We start from the raw sequence: 25154 nt of genomic DNA, 5'->3' as shown, positions 1-25154 counted from the left end.
CCAGCGCAACGAACAAATAGAGAGACACGCAACGATCAAGACATAAATGCAGAGCCACGCAAAATGATGGCGGACGAAGAAAAAAAAATGAGATCCACTCGGACGTTCCGACCCGTACCTATTAAAGACTGAAGCGATTTTTGCGTTGTATTTTTAGGATGCTACATCGGCGGCTAGTTGCGTAAGAAGACGAAGAAGAAAAGCGAAAGCGCGCCATGTAAATAAATGATAAGTGTACGTCACTGTGTCCTATCCTAACCCGTGCTAGTGGTTATCCGTGTCTGATATGCCACGCTTTTTTTATAAGCGATCTATCTTATTGAACTTAACTAATAAGAATGCTACGAGAGCGAATGTTTGTACGTGCGTGCATGCGTGTGTCTGCCACGAGTCCGAAGTATACATTGAAATCATCCGACTCTCCTGCGATAAACGAGTAATTTATTTGTTCTCTCATTGCTCCTCCTCCTTGTCGACGCCTTTTGTACATATATACATACAATGACGTAAATATATAAATATATATTTTATTTTTTGGCTAGTAGTATTTAATTGAAGTGCGCCGCGCCAACGGAGGTCAAGTCGACAATCGGCATGCCTCGACGATGGCCGATAGCTTTGTACATACGACTTTTTCCAATGTTAGGTATTCACCTATTGAATTTTTTTCCAAGCTGCCAAGTCCGATCACGTCACTTGACACTGCATTGTGCTATTTTTTTCTCTTTAAATCGTTTCGATGTGTCCGCCGAATTGTTGTACTATCCGTGTAATTGTAATCGTTTTCGACATTGTCCAAAACTGCCGAGCGCAAAAGCAAGAGTCTAAGCCTATTACCAGTGACTGACCAATAACCTCGTGCATATTGAAGTGCGGTATATGTATAACGTTATTGCAGCAAAAAAATTATAAATATATAAATAAAGGAACAAGGCCTGTGAGAAGTTGGCCTGGAGATTGCAAACATGAAAAAACACGTGTATATCTTTACTTTCTCACGCACAGATATTTACATATAAAAATTTCCTGCTCCTCCCGGTCCTTTGCGTCTCATCAATTCCTCGTCCAATTATCTCTCACTCGCGAAAAGGAAAAATAATTGGCCGCTTCGAAATCGTACAAATCGATTAACATTTCTCGGCCATTAACGCCCGCAACGCGCTAGATAACGCCGCACGCGCGGAATTCCGCTAATGGCTTGCGTGGCAACACCCATGCGCTTCGGGGACCACCTACGTGCTCCTATAAGCTAATTAACTCGAGACCATTTTTAAATCTCTAATAGCTAAGCTGCGCGGCATAGCGACGAGAAGCAGCTTGCGCGCGGTTGAAAAGCAAGAAAAAAACCAAAGAACAAAAAAAGCCAGATAAAAGAAGAAAAAAGAACGAGACGAGAAGATACGAATCGGTGCTTGGCACTTTTTTCCACTCGTGACGGCACGCGCGCAATAATAGTTAAAATCGGGGGTGGCGAAAGTTGGGATCAAAAGGACTCACCGCTGCCGCGCAGAGATCATCTACGCCTCATTGCGCCAAATGCTACGTGAATACTCAACAGCGGGGTTGTTATCTCTGATATTCGGTCTACTACCTCGCTTGCCGCGCAGTTTTTCCTGGCAATTGGCGTTTTATAGATATTCGATTAGCTCGCTTTCGGGAAAAGGAGCGTGATAAAGAGATAAGCAGACGATCCCGAGTGAGACCATTGGCTTGTAATAGGAAAATTATCGAAATCCTTCCGGTCTCTCAGCCACTTCAACGCTCTCTCTAACTTCGAACCGAGAATCTTAATAAAATTCTGTCGGAATATCTCCATAATTCCGAGCTTCGAAGCTACGAATGTTCCCGAGATAAAAATGCGCGTAAACGGGTCGAGCAAAAAGAATTCCTTGACAAAATTAAAGCAGCTCTCTGGCAGGTTGGCTTGACAAAGCAAAACGAATAAGAAGAACACAGAAGTAAAGAAGAGTTGAGACGAGGCGCAGATCTAAGGGGCGCCTACTCTTTCTCTCGTCATCCGAGATGCCGGGCGCGTGCGATCGACGCGGCTCGCGCGCTGATTTCTATCGGCGCGGCAGCGTCGGCGGCAGCCTCATGATCTCTCTCCAAATGTTTTCGTCGCCTCTATCAGATTACGCGCCTCCTTTATGCTCGCCACTCTTTTTTGCCCCGCCGCGAGAGCGACCGTGGACAAGTCCAGGGACACACTTCGCGCCGCGACTTGCACGTCCTCTCGCAGGCGCAATAACAGTTTGCCCGCGCGACCGAGCCGCGACGGATTGTTTTTCAGGCCCCCGACGCGTGCTCTATGCGCGTCCCCGCGGACGCCCGTTCGGCTCGAGTTCGCCAGTTGGCCGAGCTCTTGGCCACCGACCGCGGGATTATAAATGTACGTTACACCTGAACGCATGCTCGGCGTGTCCGCGTCGCGGCCGAAAGAAAACCAAGAAAAAATCCAGCCAATTTTACGCTCATAATAACGAGGAGCCAGAATTCCTTAAGCTCGTGCTTTTTTCTAGAGAGCCCGCGGAATGGCATTCCTCGAAGGAAAAAAACTTTTTTTTTGTTTTTCTTTTTTTTCCCTTGACTCATTACCTGTTCTCCTGGCCCACGAGAGCATTCATTTGGAGAGAGAGAGAGAGAGAGAGAGAGAGAGAGAGAGAGAGAGGACAATCGAGAAGTCGTGCGATCATTAAATGATAAACCGAGAAAGCTTTATTACAAAGTCGATTAGACGTTTCATAATTCATAGCTTTTCTCGGTGCCTCGCGCTCGCGGACAGACAATCAGCGGCCCTTGCGTCCGTCGAAAAATGTCGACGATACTGCGCGCGCTCGTGTTCGAGGGCCCGAGCCGCTTTGGGAGCGAATTCTCTGGGGATCTCTCTCGCGCCGCCGAGGAGACTAAAAAAGCGAGCAAAGGGAGGAGGATCGAGTGGAAGCTTGCGCGAAATGCAGCAGCAGTAGCCAGTGTCGCCGCCGTAAATCAATTAATTCATCGTTTTTATGGCTGGCTCGAGGCCGAAAAGTCGAGCGATCGTTTGGAATGACAGGAATCCCCGAGGCAGAGGCCCGCGGATCCCTTGTCGATTTCTCGCCGTGGGAACAGCCACTGGTGGGGGATGCGAAGCCGCCGTGGAGGACAGCGTCAGCAGACGCACACCGATATTCGCCGCCGCCGAGTCGCGCTGCGGACCACACCGTCGAATTATCGCTGTTTTGCCGCTGTAAAACGCCCTGACCCAGGAATTCGCTGTGGGAACCCAGTAGGCTTTTTGCGCGAATCCTACGATCCCACGCAAACGCACTCTCTCTCTCTCTCTCTCTCTCTCTCTCTCTCTCTCTCTCTCTCTCTCTCTCTCTCTCTCTCTCTCTGTCTCTCTGCCACCATTATTTATAACTCAATTAGAACCGCGCACGGCAAAGAATTCGAGAGATGAATTTTTGCTTTTTGTTCGCGCGCGCGAACCTTACATCTCCGTTACGTGCCGCAGCGTTTCCGCGAGTTCGATGGCATTTTATGAGCGCTATTTATAACCGCGCGTATCAGGAGCTTTTACAACAGGAAAGCGCCTCGGCGAAATTATTGTACAGCAAAGTGCCAGCGAGCGAGAGATTAGCCGAGGATAAGCTATGCGAGGCAAAGAATTTCCTGACGATATAACTGATAGCTTGAACAAACTTTGATCTCGCTCGCAATGCGAGATCGGCAATATACGTTGATTTTCAATGGAAAATGCCAGTCTCGGGAGCGAGAGGTGTATGCAAATTGCCGAGCTAGCTGTCTTCGAAAAGAGGCTGTAATCTGCTCGGAAATCGAGATCATTGCTGTGCGAGCGTTGCGTAACCGACGACCTGAATAATAGCGAGGAACGTAAGAGAAAAGAAAAAAAATGGGCGTGACTCAGAAAAGGGGTTAGCAGCGGCGCAGAAAAGCAGAGGAAAGGGGATTAGGCGTCGTGCGCGGGATTAGCCTAATCCGAGGTCTGGCCGTGCGCCACAGAACTGGGCCACGCGGACAATGCGAGCGTTGCGCGATCGTTATCGCTCCTCCCGTTCGATTGTCCTGGGCGCGTTGGCCGCGGCGCTCGAGACCGGGGTAATCCTCGCGGCGGCGCTCGATAACTCACCGGCTATTTGCTCGAAAGAGAGACGTCGTCGCGCATTGGACGCAATTAGCATGCGCCGATCGTTAATATGTAAATGCCCGGGGGAGGGGGGGGAGGGGAAGAGACGTCGACTGGCAGACTGCGTGCCGCTCGGTACGAGTGTTGCGTCACACGCGGGCGCTCGGCCCACCGAAGTCGAAAAACCACGCTCGGAGCGGTAATTAATGCCGCGGCGAGCGGCTTTATACGAGCTCGACGACGTGCCAATGACTCTTTTGCTCTATGCGCGCTCCACGGCTGCTGGCGGCGAGCGGCGTAAAAACTGGCGACGAGTCAATCGCCATACATCACGAGCCGCGGGAGGTCGAGCCCCGAAAAACGTGTCATGCGCGCGCCGCGGTAGCCCAGCGAACAGGCGACTCTCGGCTCCGAGCGCCGTAGCAGGATCTTAGAATTCAATATACGAAGGTCGACGGAGACAGAAAGCCGACGAGTACATTAAACGCTGACACGATTTGCATGAAAATGCCACACGCGCAACATTAATCATCGGCTGATGTATAATATAGTCATCGAGTGTGTTTCTCGCTTAATAACTCCCATACGGATGGGCATTCGAGATAGAAGACACCCGCGGACCTCCGAGCTCTTATTCTTCGTCTCCTTTGCGCCGCTTCTTCTTTTCCTACGGAGGCCCGGTTTATTGAAAACTGAATCGCGGCTTTTACCGTTCAAACAGAACGGACACTTCCGCTCGGTCCACGCTCCATCCTCGATTTATAAACAAAGCGAGAGAGGGGCTTTTGGAAAAGTCGAGAGGTTTCATTTTTCGGAATGAAGAGCCGCGAGTCGCGCGCGACGTCGGGACAAAACGCTCCGTGCTCGGCACAAAAGAGGGAGGGTGGTGGCGGACGATGCGTGGGGGCGACAGACACGCGGGGAAAAAGCGGGCAGCGCTCGCGAGTTCCAGGGAGAATTAATAGCGAAAAGCGGCGAAACGCGCTGGACCACCTGGGCCCTCGTTTCATTCTGCTGTCGGCGTCGCGGAACAGCGATTTAGCATACACGAACAAAGGGGGGGGGGGGGGAGCGGACAGACACGCGGAGAGAGAGAGAGACGAGCTTGAAGCGCACGCACGTGCTCGCTAATTGTCGGATGCGCTGACACACTTTTCTCTCTTTACACCGCGCGGGTGCGCATACGCGCGCACGTATATATCCTACAGCCACTCTAATTGGCCGTCGATTATAACGGCCGGAACACCCATATCGCTCGAACTGGCGCAGACGCAGATTGCTCGCTCGCTCTCTCGCTTTCTGCTAATTAATGCACAAAACAGACAGCCAATCGTGGGAATCGCGAAGACTCACTCGTTAATCAGTCCCCCGACAAATCCCCTTTTGTCCCTAAAGTCTAATTGGCCCGGGCGCATGAAAAAGCTCGCGCGAGAGTGCGCCAGAATCGCTGACAAAGAGAGAGAGAGTGGAGCTTAGGCGTACGTGTGTGTATGCGCGGCGCGGAGCGGCTGCCTGCACGCCAAGGTAATTACTCGAGGCGTCAAAAATCGCGCGCCAAGCAGCCATTATCGAAATTGATATTTCATATGGACCCAGGAAACGCCTATGAATCACGAAAATGATCCGCTCGCAGGCCCTTCATTAAGCAAACTCAAAATATCGGCCGTCTTCTTCTCCTTCTCTTCCTCCTTCTCGCTACCTCGCTGCGGATTTCTTAAATATTTCGAAAGTGAAGCTTCAAATTATAGCTTTTAAAGATTGCGATCAATGACGCAACTTATCTCTCTATCTCTCTCTCTCTCTCTCTCTCTCTCGCTCTCTCTCTCTCCTTTTTTCACTTTCAAATACTTCTGCGAGCCTTTTGTCCGTCTCCCGATTGAAATTCATGCAGTTCCCTCTCTCTCTTTCGCTCTCGAGGCATAAATTTTGCACGCGGGGGGACGAGAAAAAGCTCGCGCGCGTAAAAGCGTCATCGCCTTTGTTTTTTCTTTTCCTTTTTGCTTTTATACCGTCGCCGAAAGCACGCGAAAGCGTAATATCGAGAGGCGCGCACGACGCGCGGCCAGACAAAAAAACCCAATGATTCATGACGAACGCAAGGCCAAAAGCGCTTTCGGACGCGTAAATCGGCGAGTTTACTTCGAATGGTGTAAAAAAGAATGTTGCGCTATAAAATTCAAATGGATACACAAAGTTTCAGGTCTCGTTTCAGGTGCTAATTCCATCCGAACTCTCGTCATCCGGTTTCTCAATATTCATAATTCTTGCGTTTATTTTGTTTTTTTTTTTTTCGTTTTTTTTTTCGCCGACAAGTGCATCCTAGCGGCAGTAGCAGCGGTAGCAGCAGCAGAAGCCGCGCGAGCTGGATGCTAATTGCCAGAGCTGACTAACGGCTCACTTAGCGCTGGATGCTTCGTTAATTGTTCTTGTGCTTCTGCTCGCTCACACAAACCGTTAGGAATCCTCGTAGATAAGCCCGGCTATTTATGAAAAGACGCGCGAGTTTTATCTGGCGGATAGATCGCTGATCGCGTTTTACGCTGCGGCGTACATAAAATTGAGACGCGCATACTCCGCGCCGTGCACCCAACGCGGAGAAATATCGCGGCTATATAGAGATATCGAGAGAGAGAGAGAGAGAGAGAGAGAGAGAGAGAGAACCATAACTTGGCTGGGCGCGCGCGGCTGTGTTTATGTAGTTTTAATAATGCCTGATATCTGGCGACGCCCCGCTGGGCTCGTGGTAGGTCGTATTCCCTCTCTCTCTCTCTCTCTCTCTCTCTCTCTCCACACTGTATCTCTTTCGTTGCTCCGTATCTTTTTTTTCCCCCGCTCACCTTGTGCCATCTCCCTCTCTCTATTAGTGCAGCTTCATGAATCAGCGCCTTCTCTCTCTTTCTCTCTCGGCTCTCTTATTCAGCCTTCGATCAATTACACGTATTTACGTCGGACAATGCGCTCCTCGCTTATTTAATCTCATGTGGGACAATCGCACGCAGCGCCATAACTCAGCTCTGAATTTACAAGCCAGTAATACCGTGTCAGCGGGCGCATTTACAAGCTGCGAGAAGAAAGCTAAAAAAGGATGCGCGACCACCTCTCGCGTGTAATATCCCTATCGCTCTCCCTCTTTTTCTCTCTCTCGGACTCGGCGCACTTTTATTAATAAGGATAAATCAGGCGCCCCGCCGATGAAGTTGTTACGCCCGAGAGAGAGCGGGACGGGGGGGGGGGGGGGGGAGTGCAAGCGTCTCCCTCTGTAATGGCTATAAATACACGTATCGCCATTGAAAAATCAAGGGGAAAAAAGCAAGTGCAATTTGCTAATTGACGACTTTGCACGCCCGCGAAGGATCCGCGGTCCGTGGAATGTCATTCTCACGCAACCGCAAATTATGAGGGAGAAAGAGAGAGAGAGAGAGAGAGAGAGAGAGAGAGAGAGAGGAGCCAGCTAGAGCGAGAGATTCGGAAATTAGGAGGGAGAGAAGGAGAGCGAGCAAATTATACCGGAATTCACGCGCTCACAAGCTGCCGTGAGGCGAGCGAGAAGCCCACACTCGTCGACACCACTCGCGCCAGACCGAGCCGGCTTATTATTTAGATGCGCAATTTATTTTATCGAGGTATATGTGTGTGCGCGCGCGCGCGTGTGCACCCCGGCCGAGGATTTTTCACTAAATTAGCGCTAAATGATAGGATCTTTGAGGGAATTTCGCAGATTATTTTAATATCTCTCTCTCGCTTCGGCCTATCACGACTCATGCTTTTTTTCTCCCTTCTCCCGATCTTGTTTTCTTCTTTTCATTTTGATCTGCGCTTGATTGTCCGCTGCGCCGTTGCTTGTTTTGCTATCCGCCATGCGAGCAGACTTGATCGCGCTGAATTAACCATCTTTAAAGAGTTTATGTTACGCTCGACTCGAGAGAAGAAGCGAGAGAGGGAAAGCGATCAATTATAATCTGCAAGCCTAACTGTCAGCCGTATATCACGTCGCGCGACGCGAGATTGTTCTGTTGCGCGCATATATGCTCTCTCGTCCGCGTAAATATTAGAGGCTTAAACGTTGCTCACGCGGCTGTCTTGCAAATATGAGTAGAGACTCGCAGCAGCACTCGCGGAACGCGGAAGGTCAGAGCCCCGCGCCGCGCGCGCGCACTAAGTGTCTCTAAATACCTGGCTAACGAGAGTTTCAATTGCCGCCGGCGAACGCGCGAGAAAAAGCGCGCGCGATAAACGTCGTTAAAGCCGCGCGCCGCTCCTTCCCCGCCGACTTTTTCGTGGCTCGCGCCCGAGCCGCTGATGGGATAATTGTTGTTTTGCAAGAAGGCATGCGCGCGAACGAGCCGACCGAAATGAAAAAATAAATAAATAAATAAACCACGAGAAAAGAAAAAATACCGCGCCCTGCGATTTCCGCGAACTGATACTATTAAGCAGTGCCGAGAGCGAGCGAGCGGTCGGCTATCTTTATGGCGGTGCTCGCTCGCAGATAGCCCCGACGAGCATAATTATCCGGCCTGTAAACACCTACCTAATTAAAATCGGGACGTCTTAACGCGCCGAGCGTCGATTAATATCGACCACCTCGGTATTCCCGTACCGGTTTCCGCGCCGCTCGCGCGCGGCTTTTCGCGAGCCGGCAAGCGCGCGAGGCGTCAGGCCACGGCGGCGACGGCTTCGGTGGGAGGGGGGAGGGGGAGGAGCGCGCGCCGCGCACAATTCTCGGTTCCTCCTTCCGAAATTGCCGAAAACGGGACCACCCAAACGTACGAAAGCTCTCGCCGGGGCTGCGAGCTAATTGAGGTGCGCGCGAAGGAGATCGCTCTATTAGGGGGCGGCCCCTTTTACGCGCGCGCTCTCTCTCTCTCTCTCTCTCTCTCTCTCTCTCTCTCTCACTCTTTCGTTTGCTTTCACCCTGCCGCCCTCTGTCCGCGTTCACGGACAGTCGTAATTTTTGCTAATCGCTAAAATATTTCACTTCCGAAAGCTGCTTGCGTCCGGCGAAGGGCGCGTACGCGAAACTCGTGGCGCGTGCAATCAGGCTAATTCGGCCTATAAAGGCTGCTTCGCGAACTTTACGAGCCCCCTATTCGTCTCGCCCGCGCTGCCCTTTATTAATATACCTCGGCAAGTGCGTATAAAAATCACGATTTTATAATGATAATTGTTTCGCTCGCGATAGCGAGGCTTTTTATTCGCGGACGAGCGGCGCACTAAGTGGCGCGATAAATTTTCTCGCGCTACATTTTCTACCTTGTATAGTTTCAATCAAATTCGTGCATTATAAGGCGCATGCGTGTCCCAGCGCTCAGCGTTTTATAGGCATGCGAAATTCCAAGCTCGCCAGTAAAACTATTTTATAGGAATACGCGCGCGAGCGCAGCCCCTTCGTCCTTCCGTCATTTTTTTCGTTTTTTTTTCTGCGCGCGCTCTTTCCTCGTCCGATTCCTTGACTCTTCATTCGTTTTATTGCGCACTTGGGGGCGCTCGCGCGTCCTCGTACGTATAAACTTAAATTACAGCTAAAAGCTGTGTTCTACACGCCCCATAAACCTCTAATTTTCGACGTTTTATTTGTACTTACCAAAGCCCATTCTTGCCTGACGACCGACCATGTTTCTTTATGCCCCTCGTGCATTTTTCGCGCCCAATGAAGATGTTTTATTTAATGGATTACACTTTTATTTAGCCGTGCGCGCGCAAGTCGTACCGTTCGCTCGACGGCCGTTGGATGCACAAGGTAATCGAAACACTCTGCCTCTTTTGTTTAATAAAAAAAATTTATTATCATCTCAATTCAATTGAAATAACATGTGTTTTATACAAGTAGTACAGAGCTTACGTCGCAATCGACGTACGAGATGGCACGAGGTACTGGATGAAGGCACTGCATGTCCAATGTGAAAAGATATGAAAGATGAAGCGTATGGGGATAGGGGAAGCTGAACTCTACATAAGTATCGACGTTTACTTAATCGTTAAAAACTTAATAACGCTATCGTTAGAGAGGCTGCCGCAATTTGTCTAAAATTACCGCAGCTCGCGAGTCTGTTATGCAAGATGTTGGAAAAATACACAGCCAGCAATCTCGTAAAAGCTATCGAGGAAGCTTGAATTATGTGACTGTCGGTAGAGATTTGTCGAAACCGGAAGGAAAATACTTGCGTATACGCTTAGGCAATAACGAGGGAGGGAGAGAGAAAAGAAAGTACGCTACAGTTTGAGTGCGGATTAATCGCTCGTATACTAGCATTTAAAATAATTTAATTTCTTCTCGATGCTTAAAATCTGGATTTAGAGGCCGCACAATCGCCATAACGAGATATTCTTTGAAAATAAATCACCACTTTCGAGATCATAAAAGCTTTACGACGCTTGATAGCAATCAATAATATTTATTACAAGCTATAAAAAAAGAGCGAGAGAGAGGCGATCTCGCGATATAAATTACATAGATTTCGACATTGCAGATATTCCAAAAAAATTTTAAATTCAATATAGAGAATTCATCACAGATACATTTTAGTTTTGCGATTTATTTATTTATTTATCAACTGCTGAGAGCGAAAGGAAATCGTATATTATGTTCTTACTCGAATCACTTGCCTTGCGTCTCGCGGCATCAAGTATAATAAAAACAGCTGAAAAGGAAGTGATTCCAAGCTCGGCAGAGCTAAGGCGTGTGAAAAAGGAGAGCGAGTCAGTCAACAGTTTGCAAAGAACTTGTTGTAAATATAAAAAGGTGTAAACGTGTGAATGAAGTGATATTAACGACAGGTATTGAGGGTCTTCTTGACAAGGCAGGTGTTGCAGGTGACCTCGCAACACCACCTGAACCTGCACTCGCAATTGACCTTCTCCTTGATGATCTTGGTATCGTATCCACGGCCGCAGCACAGTAACTCACAGCCGTCGACCCCCTGAGAGGTGGCATTGCACTCTCTGCCCTGGGTGCCCAGTGCTCCGGTTTTCCGATTGGCTCGGCAAAAGTCCGGCGAGTCCTCGCTGTAAATGAGGTCGAAGCGGCCCGGCGGTTTGATGGTCAGGCCCTCGGTAATGAAGCTGTGTCCGTCGTTGCCCGGGATGACCTTGGCCGCGCCGTCGAACGACTCCTTGAGACGGTTACCCACCTCGCGGAACGGTGGCATCTTGCGCCAGCAGGTGCGCACCGTGCACGAGCCCGACAGCCCGTGGCACTTGCACTCGGTACGCATGAAGTTCCGCACCGCCTGCGTCGACGCCAAACAAAGCCAACGCATCAGCTGTGCGAGAGAATCGACGGAAGCTCGCGGACAGGCTCACCAGTCGGCCGGCGTCGTTGTTGTGCCGCTTGAGCAGCGTCTTGATGTCGCTGCGCTTCCTGAAGGGTGCGTCCATGAACTCCCGGGACTTTTTGAATCCGAAGTTGACGTTGTCGCCGCAGCCACCCCACTCCCAGTCGCCGTCCATCGGCAAGTGCCTGCTCTTGCTAGCCAGTCTGCCGAGTTTGGCGAAGCGACTACCTGCGGACGAGCCGAGCAATTACGCGAGCGGCCTGCGAGAAATTGGCTAATCGAAGGGGCTCGCGATCGGCGTGCTCTTCTGCGGAGAGCCGCCGAGGGAAAAACATGGGCAAGTCCCCCGCAGCAGCGGCACGAGTGGCTCTGCGCGCACGGCCTAATTGATAATCTGCACGCGCATTAAAGCCGCGCGCGATCCGATAAGCTGTCATTCCTCGGACAGCCTCTTGTCAGGCGAAAGGCCCTTTAATGTTTTTCCGCGGGCGCACGCTGTCGATGTGCGTCTGCTCGCCGCGGACGCACGTCGCGCACGGCCGGGCCGCTCGGTTGCGCAAGCAAATTGCAGGTGTAATTGACGCGCGCAAAGCAGATAATTACGTACGTCGGCGCGCTGCCGCCGCCGCCGTTGCTGTTGCACGCAAAAGGAGCGCGTCCGCGCCGACCGTCCCTCGCTCTTCCGCGCTATGAGCGGCTCTAATTGCCCACGCTCCATTCAATAGATAAGGATTGTATCGAGGTCAGCGTTGCTCAAATACTTACTCTTGGGGTTCATTTTCTCGCAGGAGCACTCCACGAGCTCGCCCATGGTGCAGGCTCGCGTCACCGCGTAAGTCACGCCGGCGGCGGTGATAGCATTGACGAAGCCGGTCTCCCTCGTATCTGCGAACAGCAACAACAACCAACCAAATTTTCAATTCCATAATTGGCCTGCAGTCCCATCTTCTGCCTAATCTTTCGTCCATTTGGAATACTTGGCTCTCGCAATCGCGCTTGCTACGCGCCATCTCAAAGCGCCCGTAAAAGCTATCCTCGTCGCCAATAGCGGCTTATCTGTGCATTGTGCGATGATCCGGTTTCCCCGCCGATGGATCTCTCGATTCGCATTCCCAAATAATTAGTGCGCCGCGCGTAAGCGGCAGAATATCGCGATACAACGAAGATAGCATTAAAACGTCAAACGTGAAATCCCGTTCAAGGAAATAGAAAAAGGATTTGCATGTGAAAAGCAAAGAGCAAAAACGTTTGACAGCACGAGCATTGTGAAAGTGTGTTCCGGGACGAAGTGGACTTCATTCACGTTCTATTCTGTGAATGGAATATCATCTTGTGGCCCGCTGCCAGGCAAAAATCATATAATGCATCACACGAAAATAAAAGTATAATAATGGCGAAGACAATAAAAAGAAGGGGATTGCGCGCGCAAGTGGGCGTACTTCCGCTTTCCTCCAAACATATGAGACAAAACAAGAAAAAATCGGGGGGCGAGAGAGGCAAGAAGAGAGCCGAATATAGAGAGGCGCAAAGGAGCCTCGGCCGGCCATTGCGCGCGTTGGCACGCGTCCCGCCCTTATGAATATTGAAAGGCCAGTGGGTGGTGTCGAGAGTCTCTCGGCTGCAGCAGCAGCAGGAGCAGCAGCCACAGCCTCAGCCGCAGCAGCAGCGTGAAAAGAGAAGGTCTTGGGAGCAGTGATCGTTCAGTGGGTCCCACCGGGCGAACCAACTTGCGCCAGTGTATTGGGTTTCACCTGTCACGCATCCACTCCATCATTAGCTCGCTCCCACAACGTATATACAAACGCACGCGCACACATGCACTGCGGCTAAAATGCACTTCTTTCTCTTTGTCGCGCGAAAGCCTCTCTCTTGTGCAGCGTTTTTCCGAAATCAGATCGCGACTCGTCAGAAATTAACTCATAACCTGGAATGCCACTCCAATTACGGAGAGACCAAGGTGTTATCTCTTTCTCTCTCAAGCGAGACAAGTCGAGAATTCTCTTCTTTTTCGAGAGATCCGTCATTCCTGCGTTACCCGATCGGATCGCAGTCGCAACAGCAGCAGCAGCAGCAGCAGCAGCAGCAGCAGCAGCAGCAGCAGCAGCAGCAGCAGTGAGATTGTTGTTAGGCCGAAAGTCGCGAGAAGAACGAGAGAGAGAGAGAGAAAGAGAGAAAGGATACTGAGAGAGCTGCTATAACGATTTCAGGGCAATTATGCTGAGTGGAAATGTCAAGTGCACCGACTGATTTATGGTCCGGACCTTGAGAATCGTAACAGAATGATTACGCACTCGCTCGAGCGGACTATTCTTCGATTTACAAATGTACACTCGGCTCTTTATGCTTTTTCAACGCCACCGCCGCACAGCAGAACTTCAATGGACTCGCTTGCTCGCCCCCCCCCCCCCCCCTCCAGTCTTATGGAAATGGAAATGTTCACGCTTTACGAGCATTGAATGGGCGTTAGATGACGATTACCACCTGATACCGCATGTAACAGTAACTACACATAATGCTTGGGACATTTATCATGTTTTACCGTAATTTTCGCGTGCACTGCATAAGCGAGGCTGCCGAGATAAGCTGGTGACAGAAGTGGGATAGCATCGATATTCGTTAAAGCAGCCGTGGATGTGCGAGATGGAATCTTTGGCAGAACTGAAAAGCTCGCGATAAGCTTAGACACAGTTAGTCGCTGGAACGTCGCTTGCGGCAATAAAACGCAAAAGAGCACAGCGAGGAGGAAGAAAGAAGCAGGAAAGAAGAAGCTTTGGGCCTACAGGGCCTCCTAATTGAGAGGCAGTGGCGATATCTCGCGTGTGTGCGTTGGCGATGGCTTGCGAGCGCTTAGACACCATAGGCAATAGTCGGATCTGACAGTAGCGATCTCTTTCTCCCTCTCATTCTCTCGGTGTTTCTCTCTGTCCGGTTGCGCGCATTAAGAGCCAAGGAGCACACAGGCGAGCGCGGAGACAGGGGCAGCCGATTGATCGTGTGTGAGTGGAGGTCCTTCGAGGCTGACTGCGTGCGGACCGTGTGTGCCGTACGCGCGGAGAGTCGAGTGAAGAAAAAGAAGGGGTTATGCGTTATAGCGTATATCCCTCTCTCGCGGCAAGAGAGAGAGAGAGAGAGAGAGAGAGAGAGAGAGCGCCAAAGGTTCCCATGGATTCCACTGGCGGCTATATCTTCAGCGCGGATCGACGGCCCGAGAGCAGCTTCTCCCTCTCTCTCCCTTGCTTGCTCGTCGTCGTTCGCTCGCTTGCTTGCTCGCTTGCTTGCTCGTGCTCCGTGTGTATCTTCTGATGCATCGCCTCACCTTTCAGTGCGTATTTAAACGATACGATACACGTTTTATACGCATGACGGAAGCTTGCACCAGAAAGAGAGAGAGAGAGAGAGAGAGAGAGAGAGAGAGAGAGTTTCTCGTTCCTTATCCCGTTTGCTCGACAGCTTTTTTGTTTGTTTACTAATTGAATTATATCCGGCGCTCGTCCAAGTTGATGCGACAGCGTGTTCGGGTGGCTCGCGCGCGCTCACGTACTCGCGCGGCAATTGCACCGAGAGTATGTCGCAGCTCGGGTTATTATTTGTCACGTACAAGCACTGCGCGAGCAGCTCGAGTGACGACGTGACTCGGCTCATAGAGAGCCGGCAGAATTGAAACGTTGTCGCGTGTCGTCGCTTACGTTTACGCTTATTATAGCGCGGGAGCTGAGGTTGCCGCCGAGCGAAGGAGTCGCACCCGCGAGAGAATTTGCGCACGTGGGAAAGCTGGTGCTACGCAAATTTTCGTATTTGTCCTTAAAGGAGCGAGAGAGATCGTTGAATGGAGCCTTTGAATTGAAATGAGCAACCCCGAGCAGATCTTTCTCCGCAGTCGAAATTGGACAATGCCAAGTAATGACAGAAAGAGAGAGAGAGAGAGAGAGAGAGAGAGAAACACTTCGATATAAATCGAGACAAGGGCCCGTAAATAAGCACCGCGCGTAAGGAATATTCAATGAGCTCTCTCTCTCTCTCTCTCTCTCTCTCGCTCTCGCGCGCTCCCAATAAATACCGCGTTTCCAATAAATACCGCGGACGCATGAATGCGCCCCGATATAGAGGCACTTTATCTCTCTCGCTGGCCTACTGCTTCTCGGTCTCTCCCGAGAGAGAGAGAGAGAGAGAGAGAGAGAGCATTCCGCGTACTTTTGAATATTTCTCGGCGAGAGAGCGAGGCGAGATTTAATTACGACGAGCTCGTAAATAAGACACGCCGATATCGCGATTTCCGTCCGCGCGGTTGCACACGCAGATTATCTATTGTCAATTAAAAGTACATGCGCGAGCTTTCGAGCCGTGCGCGCGCTGTCATCGCTCTCCGATCTTAAAAAAAAAATACAAAAACAGAAACTCGACAGAATTTCGTTTCTAATCGTGATGGAGTTTTTAGGGCGGGAAGGCCTGGAAAGGAAGCGAGAAACAAAAAAAAACCTACGAATAATGCGTTACGCTCCGAACGACTTCAGGAATGTTACGGAAGTCAAAAAGGAAACAAAAAGCACGCTTTTTTCGTGCTGCCAAAGCATTCTAGAGCGCTGAAAAGACAATTCTGAAATACTCAAGCTGAGGATAATTCTTGAGAAAAAAAAGCGCAACAGTCTGAAGTCTGGAGCCCTTGAAAGAGAGAGAGAGAGAGAGAGAGAGAGAGAGAGAGAGAGAGCGAGAGAGAGAGAGAGAGAGGGAGAGAGGGAAAAAAGGAAGCAAGTATTTCCCCGTCGGAGCATTCAGACGTCAGCTCGCGAGTCTAACAAAGTAACAGATCTGCTTGCTGCTGCTGCTGTTCCAGGCTACAATAAACGCACGGGACACTAAACTGTTTGCTACTGTCAATCGTTCGCGCGCAAAAATTTATTGCGAGCTGCTCGCGATTTTTCTCGTTCTAGCGACATTCCACTGCTCCTCTCTGGCTCTTTTCTCAGCCGAATGCTGCGGCTCGTACTGCCGCGATCAATATGTATCGCGGCAATTAGCGATTATCTCGAAATCCTTTTACGCCGAGCTCGCGAACGAGGGCCGATTTCGCCGGCCATAGCTCAAGCCAAATGGACGCGCGCGTATTCGTTGTCAACGTCGAGCGCTGGAATGCGATGAGCGATCGCGGCGCACGACTTGTCGAGAAACCAGGGAAAAGCGCCGGACAATGGCTAACTCTATCAGAGCTGAGCGAAGCGTAGGTGCGGGAGCCGACGAGGCGCTGCGAGCTTGACGTCTCAGTGGTTGCTCGAGTCGAAAATCGCATCACTCTCGTGCCACCCCGAACAAAACGCGCCCCGGTCGTTAATGTTGCCAACAGAAAGCACCCAGGCGTTTTCGTGTGCGTGCACGCGCGCGCGCGCGCACGCTACCGGCTCTGCGTGGCGAGCAAGAAAAAAAGGCCACGGGGGGGTTGGACGAGCCGACTGACAGGTAGCGCGGCGGGTGGGCCTTGCGCAAAATATTGTGTGTCCCGGGTGCCTGCGATGCAGCCCAGGTCGCGGCATTTGCATGATTTATTGACGAGCGAGGGAGAGAGAGAGAAAGACAGAGCGTCCCGCAGGGCGCGATCATGATTTTTCCCCGCAGGTGTCACTCACGAGTCCATCATCGCCTGCACGCGACGACACTCAGGCCTCGTAAATTATGACACATCGCGCGCACTCTCTCTCTCTCTCTCTCCCTCTGCTTTTTTTTCTGTTATTGCCAATTTAATCTTTATGGCCGTGTCGTAAAGCGATCGCGTGTTGATTTTTCGCGATGTATATCTGTATTAATTCGAGTCGAAGGAAAGAGGAGGAAAAAAGGCGGATAAGACGTCGCACGGCGTGGCGATCGCCGTGTGTGCTCGTGACGCGTATCATGCACCGCGCTGCAGCGAGCGAGGCACCACGTGACTGAACGGGTTTTCTCAGATTCCCAATAACTTATCGGCTTTATTATATAGATCCGCGCGCGGAGTTTACGAGCCGACGAGTTCGCCGCCTTGGCGGTTTACTGCCGAATAATTAGCTCCGATTTAGTAGCCGAGTCTATTCCCAATGACGCGTGCTCTCGAGAGGGACCACACAAGAGAGAGAGAGTGCGAGAGGCGGGGAGGGGGGGAGAGAGGCCTCCTTTTTTTATTACGCGTAAACCGTTGACTTTATTCCGAGAGCGAGAGCGAGGCAACAGGTGCTGAGAGGAAACAGCCTAATCAAGTCACGGATACACGCGCCAGCGACGAATCCATTAAGCCTCGGAGCTTATCGTCTCTCCACTCTCGCTCTCTCCCGTAATTCCTTGACTAATTTTCAGCTTCTTCTCTCTCTCTCTCTCTCTCTCTTGCTCGAGAGAGAGAGAAAACGCGCGACAGCCGAAGAAATCTGTTAATGAAATTAACATTTTTTCGAGGCCTATAAAATACAATGTTGCGCGCGAGCACTAATTAACACGCTTTTCGTCAATCATAAAGCACGCTGGCATTCCGCGGAGTCGCGCTAATGAAGAAGCCGGCGGCCGGTGATATTGGCAAGTTGGCCGTTGAACAACGCCTAGCAACGTCGAAAAGCGCCCAGCCCCGGAAGTGCGCGAGCTTTCCAGTAGCCGACCGGGTGGCCGGACTTCCCACGGCGCGCGAGCTGTCATCGATCCTCACGCGGCCTCTCCAGTATTTATGTAGCCCCGACTGCCTCTCCCCTCCTCCTCTTTCTTTTTTATTTCATTTCCCATTAGAGGCATTTACATACGGTGAGCGCAGTTATTGGCCGTATATTGTCGTTATTACGTGAGGAAGTATTCGGGCGCGCTTGTCTCTTCTGCCGAGCGAGCAGCAGGTATAAATGCTTTACGTAACGACACGAAGCGACGAGGAGCTGCTTTATCTACACAACGCTTGATCTTTATCACTGTCACCTGGGCTGCTGCTGCCGCCGCTGGCGTCGTCCTTGGAAAATCCGGTAAGTCATCGTGACAAAGGCGCTCGGGCGCGTGCGACAAGCTGAAAAGGAGCTCTCGCCGCGGGCAGTTTTTCCGGTGCTGACAGGTGGCTTTGTCGCAATTTGCAGGGAGCCAGAGGTGCCCAGATGAGCCGGGTCTCTCTCTCTCTCTCTCTCTCTCTCTCTCTCTCTCTCTCACGGGAACTCGCCAAAGCGAGATAGCCATCGGATCCTTCTCCCGAGCGGCCGAGGCGGAGGAATTAAGAGAACATATCGCCGCTAATACAGTGTCAATCTGTCAGGCTACCAAGAGCCCGAAAGAAGAAGGGAGAGGGAACGATTTAGTTGTCGCGCTCGATCGGCTGGAATTAATACTGCGGGACGAGAGGCGCCGAGAGAATTTTCGAGCACATTAAAATTTATTCCCGCTACCTTCTTCCAGCGAGCGATCGAGCAACGACGAGTCCAACGGTTACCGAACCCGATCGCGCCCCCGATATCTCTCTCTTTCTTTTTTCTCTTTTTTTTAATCCTGAGTTATGCATCTTCATTCTTGCGAGAGATAAACGTAAGCGAGAGAGAGAGATGCGCGCACGTGGGTGGCAATCGGAACGCGCTCGATTTAAATTTAATATACTTGTAGGCGCACAGCATTAAAAGAAAGGCTTATCTCGCTAATTTTCGAGAATCGCCGAGAGAGAGAGAGAGAGACCTATTGATGACTTCTTTCTCCTCTATCTCTCTCTCTCTCTCTCTCTCTGTCGCTACCTTCGCCTTCTCTAGATCTCGTCTCTTTTTGCTCGACTAATTCTTATTTACGATGCGATTCTTAAGTACCTCTCGCGATAAGGTTGTTTTTCCCTTCCTCCCGGCGCGGCAACAGCTAGAAATTGGATTTTTACGAGCTGCGCGCTCATTGATTAGCCAACGAACAAGCGTTTGTCAAAAAGTTTATTAGGGGCCAACGCCACCTCGGCGACGAGCCCGTGCGCGTTAATAAACTCATCTAAGCGAAAATTCGGGCTCGCGAGTGGAGCAAATGAGAGAGAGAGAGAGAGAGAGAGAGAGAGAGAGAGAGAGAGAAGGAGAGAGAGAGAAGCCGGGACAAATGAAGCGATCATACGGTAGTAATGAATGGCGCGCCGCCTTGGTTGCCCTGTAATCTCGGCTGGCATTGTGTTGAGAGAGTGTGCGAGAGTGGCCCCGCGGCGTGAGCGCTCGAAGAAGCGAAGAAGACGAAGCGGGAGAGAGAGAGTGGAGGGCAAAAAAGCGACGACGACCGCGGGGCCCCCCTCCCGCGAGAAATAGAGCTCAGCGGCCAAGAGAAAGAGAGAGCGAGAAAGCAGCTTGGAGCGAAAAGCCTTCGAGCTCATGGGAACTCACCGCGGAGGACGATCTTCTTGAGGGAGCGACGGAAGGTGGTGCAGTTCCAGCGACGGTTGCGGAACTGAAACTGGCACTCGCGCGTGCCCACCTGCATGCCCCTCGTGATCTGCTTCAGCAGCGCCGGCTCCTTGCGGCAAATGTCCGCCAACTTGCCGCGCAGCCGACGAGTCTTCTTGCACACATGCACCGGGTCCATCACCAGCTGACTGCCGACCGTCCTGCGAACAAATCAGCGTGCCACTCCGGTGAGTCGGCCGGTTTGCTGCCGCAGCTTGCGCGCCTCGGCGAGCTTTCCCCCCCTCCCCCCCTCACCCCCCGGATGCGCGTGCGTCGACAGAACGATTACGGCGCGTAATTTAGGCAGCCCATAAATAATGCGGCTAAGCTCGCGGGCCGCATAGCTGCCCGCTGGGCGCCCGCGAATTACGATTCAAGTAGGCAGATTAGCCGCGTGTTGTGTCTCGAGGCTCGTCGTGCGGTTGCGCCGCGCGTCGCCGCGAATTTATATCGGGCGATTTTGATTCCAAATTTATATTTCACTTGGCAGCTCGTCAGCGCCTCCCCTTCCTCGCGCCCTGCGCCTCGGCCCGGCTTATTTTGGTCCTCGTGCGCGATCCGCTTCGCGACGAATCGAGGAGTCGCGCGGAAAAACAACGGAGTGCTTTCCATTCCAGCAGCCGCGCGTATAAGTCAAAAGGAAATTCCAACCTCGCATTCCGCTTAATTTACGCCGCAAAGCACTTACGTCGATATAATGGGGGTGGGGGAGGGGGGAATTGCACGTGTAGCGCGCCCGCGGCGGCGAAAAATTCTAAAAGCCTGTCGCGGACGGCAGTCCTCGCGGTGAAAACTTTAATTAAGATCGATTAGCGGCGAGCGACAGAGAGAATGCGCGCGACCGCGTCCTCTCCGTTCGGCTTTTCGCCGTTAACCGACGTGAAACTCGGTTATTTTATTTTTCATTTTATTTATTTATTTATTTTTTTTTCGATCGTTCGGAACGGCAAAGGTAAAAGGCACAACTCGACGAGAAAGCAAATTGATTTACGAGCTCATGTGAGTCGCCACTGCAAAACTGCCCGATTCACTCTTTAACGGAATTTCATCGGGGTCCGGACGGGAGGAGAAGCAGCGTAAGAAAAATACAGGTGCGAGCGGGCTAACAATAATTCAGTCTAGATCCGCGAGAATCGCACAATTACACTAAACATTCGAAGCACAGAATGCAAAGAAGCTCTAATTAGCATAAACTAATTTCGATTTCTTGGATGATGGAAAATACTGGCTAATTCAGTTTAATTTTGGCGATTGGACCGCGGGTCGTGCGTTGATCGGCGCTCGGCATCATTCAAGAATAATGATCCAGGCGACGTGTAATTGCCGAAAAATGTGTCGGTTCGGTGGCACTGGCCTACTTAAATTCCCACGAGAGCAGTACAGCGAGCAGTGAGCAACGTCCGCGTCAATCACAGTTGGAGGATTCGAGATAAAGGCCTGAAGGAGGAGCCGAGAGAGAGAGAGAGAGAGAGAGAGAGAGAGAGAGAGAGAGAGAGAGAGAGCCAGAGCTGCGAGAGAAGAATGGGGGCATTATAAGGATTCGAGGAGAGAAAGAGAGACGGACACATTGTCGTGCGGAGTTGGACTTATTTATTGCCTCATTAGACGCGCTCCACGCTGTCTGCTCGCGATAGACAGTGACGAGAGCGAGAGCCTTGCGAGGATAGAGGTGGGGAGGGGGGGGGGGGGCAATGAGAAAAAACGAGCGCAAGCACTCACGCACCAAGGCTCGGCGCTGCAGCCCCGAATTCCACGGATATCTGCGGTCGCGAGACAAGGACACAAGAAGGCCGCGGCGCGCTTTTTCCAGCCAGTTATGCGCTTATTATTCCATACGCGATAGCTTCGCGCGCGCTCTTCTTTCTTTTTTCTCTTTTCTCTCGTTTTTTCTTCTTTTGCCGCTGTGTCCAGCCGCGCGCGCGCTTATGGGTTCATTCGGTGTGATGATGATGTACTCGAAATTTTTACGCTCGACCTGCCGCCGCAACCGTCCGACAAACTGACAAGCCCAACACGATCGTTTTTGCTGCGGTGCGCGCGCGCCGCTATCATGTACGAGTCGACGTTCGCTCGTTTCTCTTAGCTGCTATCGCGAATCATTAGAAAACGTTTAGATAGCGGAATCGATTTGAGCACATAGAACGAGGCTTTTAAAAAAAAACGCGCGCTGTTGGTTGCCTCGATGAAAGTAATGGTTATGGATTTTAATTAGAGGACATTTCAATCTAATCCACGGTAATTCTCAGCTCATTTAAAAACCGATACTTTCCATTATCAATCCTGGGCGATAAATCACTCGCCGGCTCTCTCACTCAGCGCTGGGCTCCGGCGCAGCGAGCGGAGGGAACAAATCGACGCACATGTAGCGCGTCTCATGCAGCTTAAAAGCATTAAAGATAAGACGAATGTTCATCTAATTGATCTTCATTGTAAGTTGCTTGCAGATCCATCTTTCGCGTCCCCTGCTCCCTCCCGCTTCCCATTCAATGCAGCCCAGAAGCGCAGCAGCAGCAGAAGCAGTTGAATGGAGCTTCGAACAGCGAGGCAGCAAAGGGAAAAAATAAAAGAGAGAGAGAGAGAGAGAGAGAGAGAGAGAGAGAGAGAGAGAGAGAGAGGAGGAAGGAAAAAAAGCTCGCGGGCGCGAGCGCGCGGGTTATCGAGAGCAACACGAGCAAAGAATGCCGCGTACAAATTAGCGGTGCAAGGGTCACCGTGCGAACGGGCAGACCTTTGGAATGTCTCCCTCTCTCTCTCTCTCTCTCTCTCTCTCGTTCCAGCTCTCAGCGCGAGCTTCGTGCGTGCGCACATTCCTCAATGCACTCTCTCTCTCTCTCTCGCCGCGGTGAGCAGCAGCGGGGCTCGAAAGAATTATTCAAAAAAGCTGCGCGCGCATTAAGCTGCGAGTGAGAGAGCGCGCGCGAGAGAGAGCTGGATTCCAGTTGCGAGCGCGCTTGCAAAATCGATTTGTACGCCCCGGCAGAAATTTATGCCGCGACGCTAAAATTTCGCGAGACAGAGACGTTTTCTACCCGGTCGGCGATCGTAAATCTGCATAGGCGTTTACGATCAACGCCCGCCATTTTGTCAGAGAGAGAGAGAGAGAGAGAGAGAGAGAGAATGGCATTATAACGTGAGCCTGCCGCGGCTGCAAGTGCAGCGCGCGGCAAGGCAGGCACGGGTGGCGTCGAAAAATCCGCGCGATCGCTTACTGTTACAGATCCGCGAAAGGGAGCGTGGCGCGCTAATTGGCGAAAATTTTGCGTCGTCGCGATAAGTGAGCGTTTATCATGCCAAACAAAGGCGGATGTTCCCTGCGCCCCCCTCCCTCCTCCCGTTGCCCCCCGTAGCCCCCACCCCGCGGCTGCCACTAATATGTTTATCAAACAGCGCAGTCCGGCGAGAGTGCTCGCGGTCGTCGCGGCGCGCGCTCCTCTCGTCGGTCAAGATGTGTGCGCAGTCCTTTTTAAATCGGTTGGGCAAACATTTGCGCGAGGAACGAGAGAGAGAGAGAGAGAGAGAGAGAGAGAGAGAGAGACAGACAGAGAGAGAGAGAGAGAGAGAGAGTACGATTGTTGCCGAGAGCGTGTCATCTCTTCCTCTCCGCCTTTCGCCGGCTGTCACTTGTGAAAACACCATTTTTATACGGATACACGCAGCAGCCTCTCGCGCGTCGTGTGTGCGCGTACGTGCGTATGTGTGTGTGTTTGTAGACGCGCTCGAAGCCCATTCATGAATACATACCATCTCGTCCATATGCCGGTGTGGAGAGGAAAGCGGCTCCGCCGGCAGGTATTTAAAGGACAGAGAAAATCGACCGGCACGCAAATGGGCCTTGGCGTCTAATCTTTCTCGAACAAACATCCGCGCGAGCGCACGCGCAATTCGAATTTCCGACAAGCGCCCTGCCCATAGGAAAGTTTCATTAGCTCGGGCGAGCAATGGGGATTGGAGTTCGGTCGACACACGTTGAATACACTGGGAGCAGCGCTTCGTTACGTCGCACATCACCGGTGAACAATTTTGTTCATCGACTCTCCTATTTACCGGAGTATCAGCGCAGAAGATACGTACGGAGTATAGACGTAGGAGAAAGAGGGAGAGAGATAGTAGAGCATAGTGGCCTAGTGAGGAGCGAATGGCGCGAGAGAGCGCGCGGCGATAAGGACCGTATCAGGGACTCTTTGCTGGCGGCGCGCGGCAAACAGTGACATGCTAAGCAGCGTGGCATGCAGTCGCAACAGCAGCCAGTGTTTTCGCGGGCGCTACTGACTAATTTACAGCTTCTCAAGATAAGCGGACTCGAGCGACACGTTCAATTAGCTGTTATCAGCGGCCGCGAGCGTGCGACGGAAAGCGAGGCGGTGCGAGACGCTGTGCGCGCGAGCAGTGTGTGGTTGAGATGCGACTTACCAGAACGAGGAGGTGACGGGGGTGACGAGTATGAGGCAGAGGGCGAGTAGCACGGGCCGCATATCTTGTCGTCCCCACCTTGCCCGCTAGCAGCAACGTTGGCAGCACGGCCGCCACCACTCGCGGCGGCTACTGCTTCCAAGGTGGTGGTGCTCTAGTACTCGTCGCCTCATCTCGTTGCACGCTCTTAACTCTTTTCTCTCTCTCGCCCTCTCGCGCACTCTCTCTCTCTCTCTCTCTCTCTCTCTCGCTCGCGCGCTCTCTTGCTGTCGGGCACGAGAAACTCCAGCGGCGACAGTCAGAAAAAAGCCGAGAGAAAGACAGAGACAGTGCAAGCCTTTCCTTCCTACCGGCGCAAAGTCGCCGCGCGCTTTGAGCCGAGCTCTACCCCCACCCGCCACCGCGACCGTCAGAGCCACCCGACCGACTACTCTCCCACTCTCACGCATCAAGGCACTGCCGCCGCGGCCGCAAACGCCGCCGCCGCTCGCACACACGCGCGCGCGCACACGCTCGCACACGCACGGCCGCTCGCTCGCCGGAGCCCTGCCGCTCGCGGCACCCATCGCGCGTTGCGCGCCCCCCCGAATTTCTCGTCGGCCCGCGGAAAACTCCCGCGGAGTCGATCGGCCGCAGCGAAGCCGAGCGGCGCGGAGGCGGCCGACGACGGCATCCGTCTTATTTCCAGCGCGGGGCACTTTGGCCGACGGTGTGTAATCTTGCGCGCGGCGATGCGCGCGACAAAAATAGACGAGATTAATGCCATAAAGCTGGCTATCTTCCCTCGGCGCTGCATGCACGCACACGTGCGAGCGGCTAATTACCGCTGGAATTTATACTCTCTCCCTCTCTCTGCTTCTCCGATGCGCTCGCCAGTCATTAATCCGCTGCCTAATTCGAGCGAGCCTTTTATTTTTGGCGAGGCGCGGCGGCGCACTATCGCCGGGCAGATCTCGCGGGCGTCGG

The 25154-nt window shown here is 52.1% G+C and overlaps 1 protein-coding gene across 1 annotated transcript; it reads right to left on the bottom strand.

Annotated features, from left to right (window-relative positions):
- Positions 1 to 9975: 9975 nt before the first annotated feature.
- LOC131670763 (protein Wnt-6-like) lies at positions 9976 to 24546 on the bottom strand. The gene is made up of 5 exons (XM_058946658.1): positions 24189 to 24546; positions 19719 to 19939; positions 12166 to 12285; positions 11429 to 11628; positions 9976 to 11355 (listed from the first exon to the last, which is right to left on the bottom strand). Exons 1-5 carry the CDS (start codon positions 24248 to 24250, stop codon positions 10894 to 10896), a joined length of 1065 nt encoding a protein of 354 aa, XP_058802641.1. The 5' UTR covers positions 24251 to 24546; the 3' UTR covers positions 9976 to 10893.
- Positions 24547 to 25154: the final 608 nt, after the last annotated feature.

This window comes from Phymastichus coffea, unplaced genomic scaffold (assembly GCF_024137745.1).
Source record: "Phymastichus coffea isolate CEN01 unplaced genomic scaffold, Cenicafe_Pcof_1.1 PCOF00115, whole genome shotgun sequence".
In the NCBI taxonomy this organism is placed as follows: domain Eukaryota; kingdom Metazoa; phylum Arthropoda; class Insecta; order Hymenoptera; family Eulophidae; genus Phymastichus; species Phymastichus coffea.
Note: the sequence above shows the minus strand (reverse complement) of the source record. Positions and strands in the feature narration are given on the sequence as shown.

Coding starts and splice junctions, on each gene's coding strand:
- LOC131670763 (XM_058946658.1), bottom strand. CDS start 24,250: ATGCGGCCCGTGCTACTCGCCCTCTGCCTCATACTCGTCACCCCCGTC. Junction 12,286..19,718: donor CAAGAAGATCGTCCTCCGCG/GTGAGTTCCCAT, acceptor TGCTGTTCGCAG/ATACGAGGGAGACCGGCTTC. Junction 11,629..12,165: donor CGAGAAAATGAACCCCAAGA/GTAAGTATTTGA, acceptor GCTCGTCCGCAG/GTAGTCGCTTCGCCAAACTC.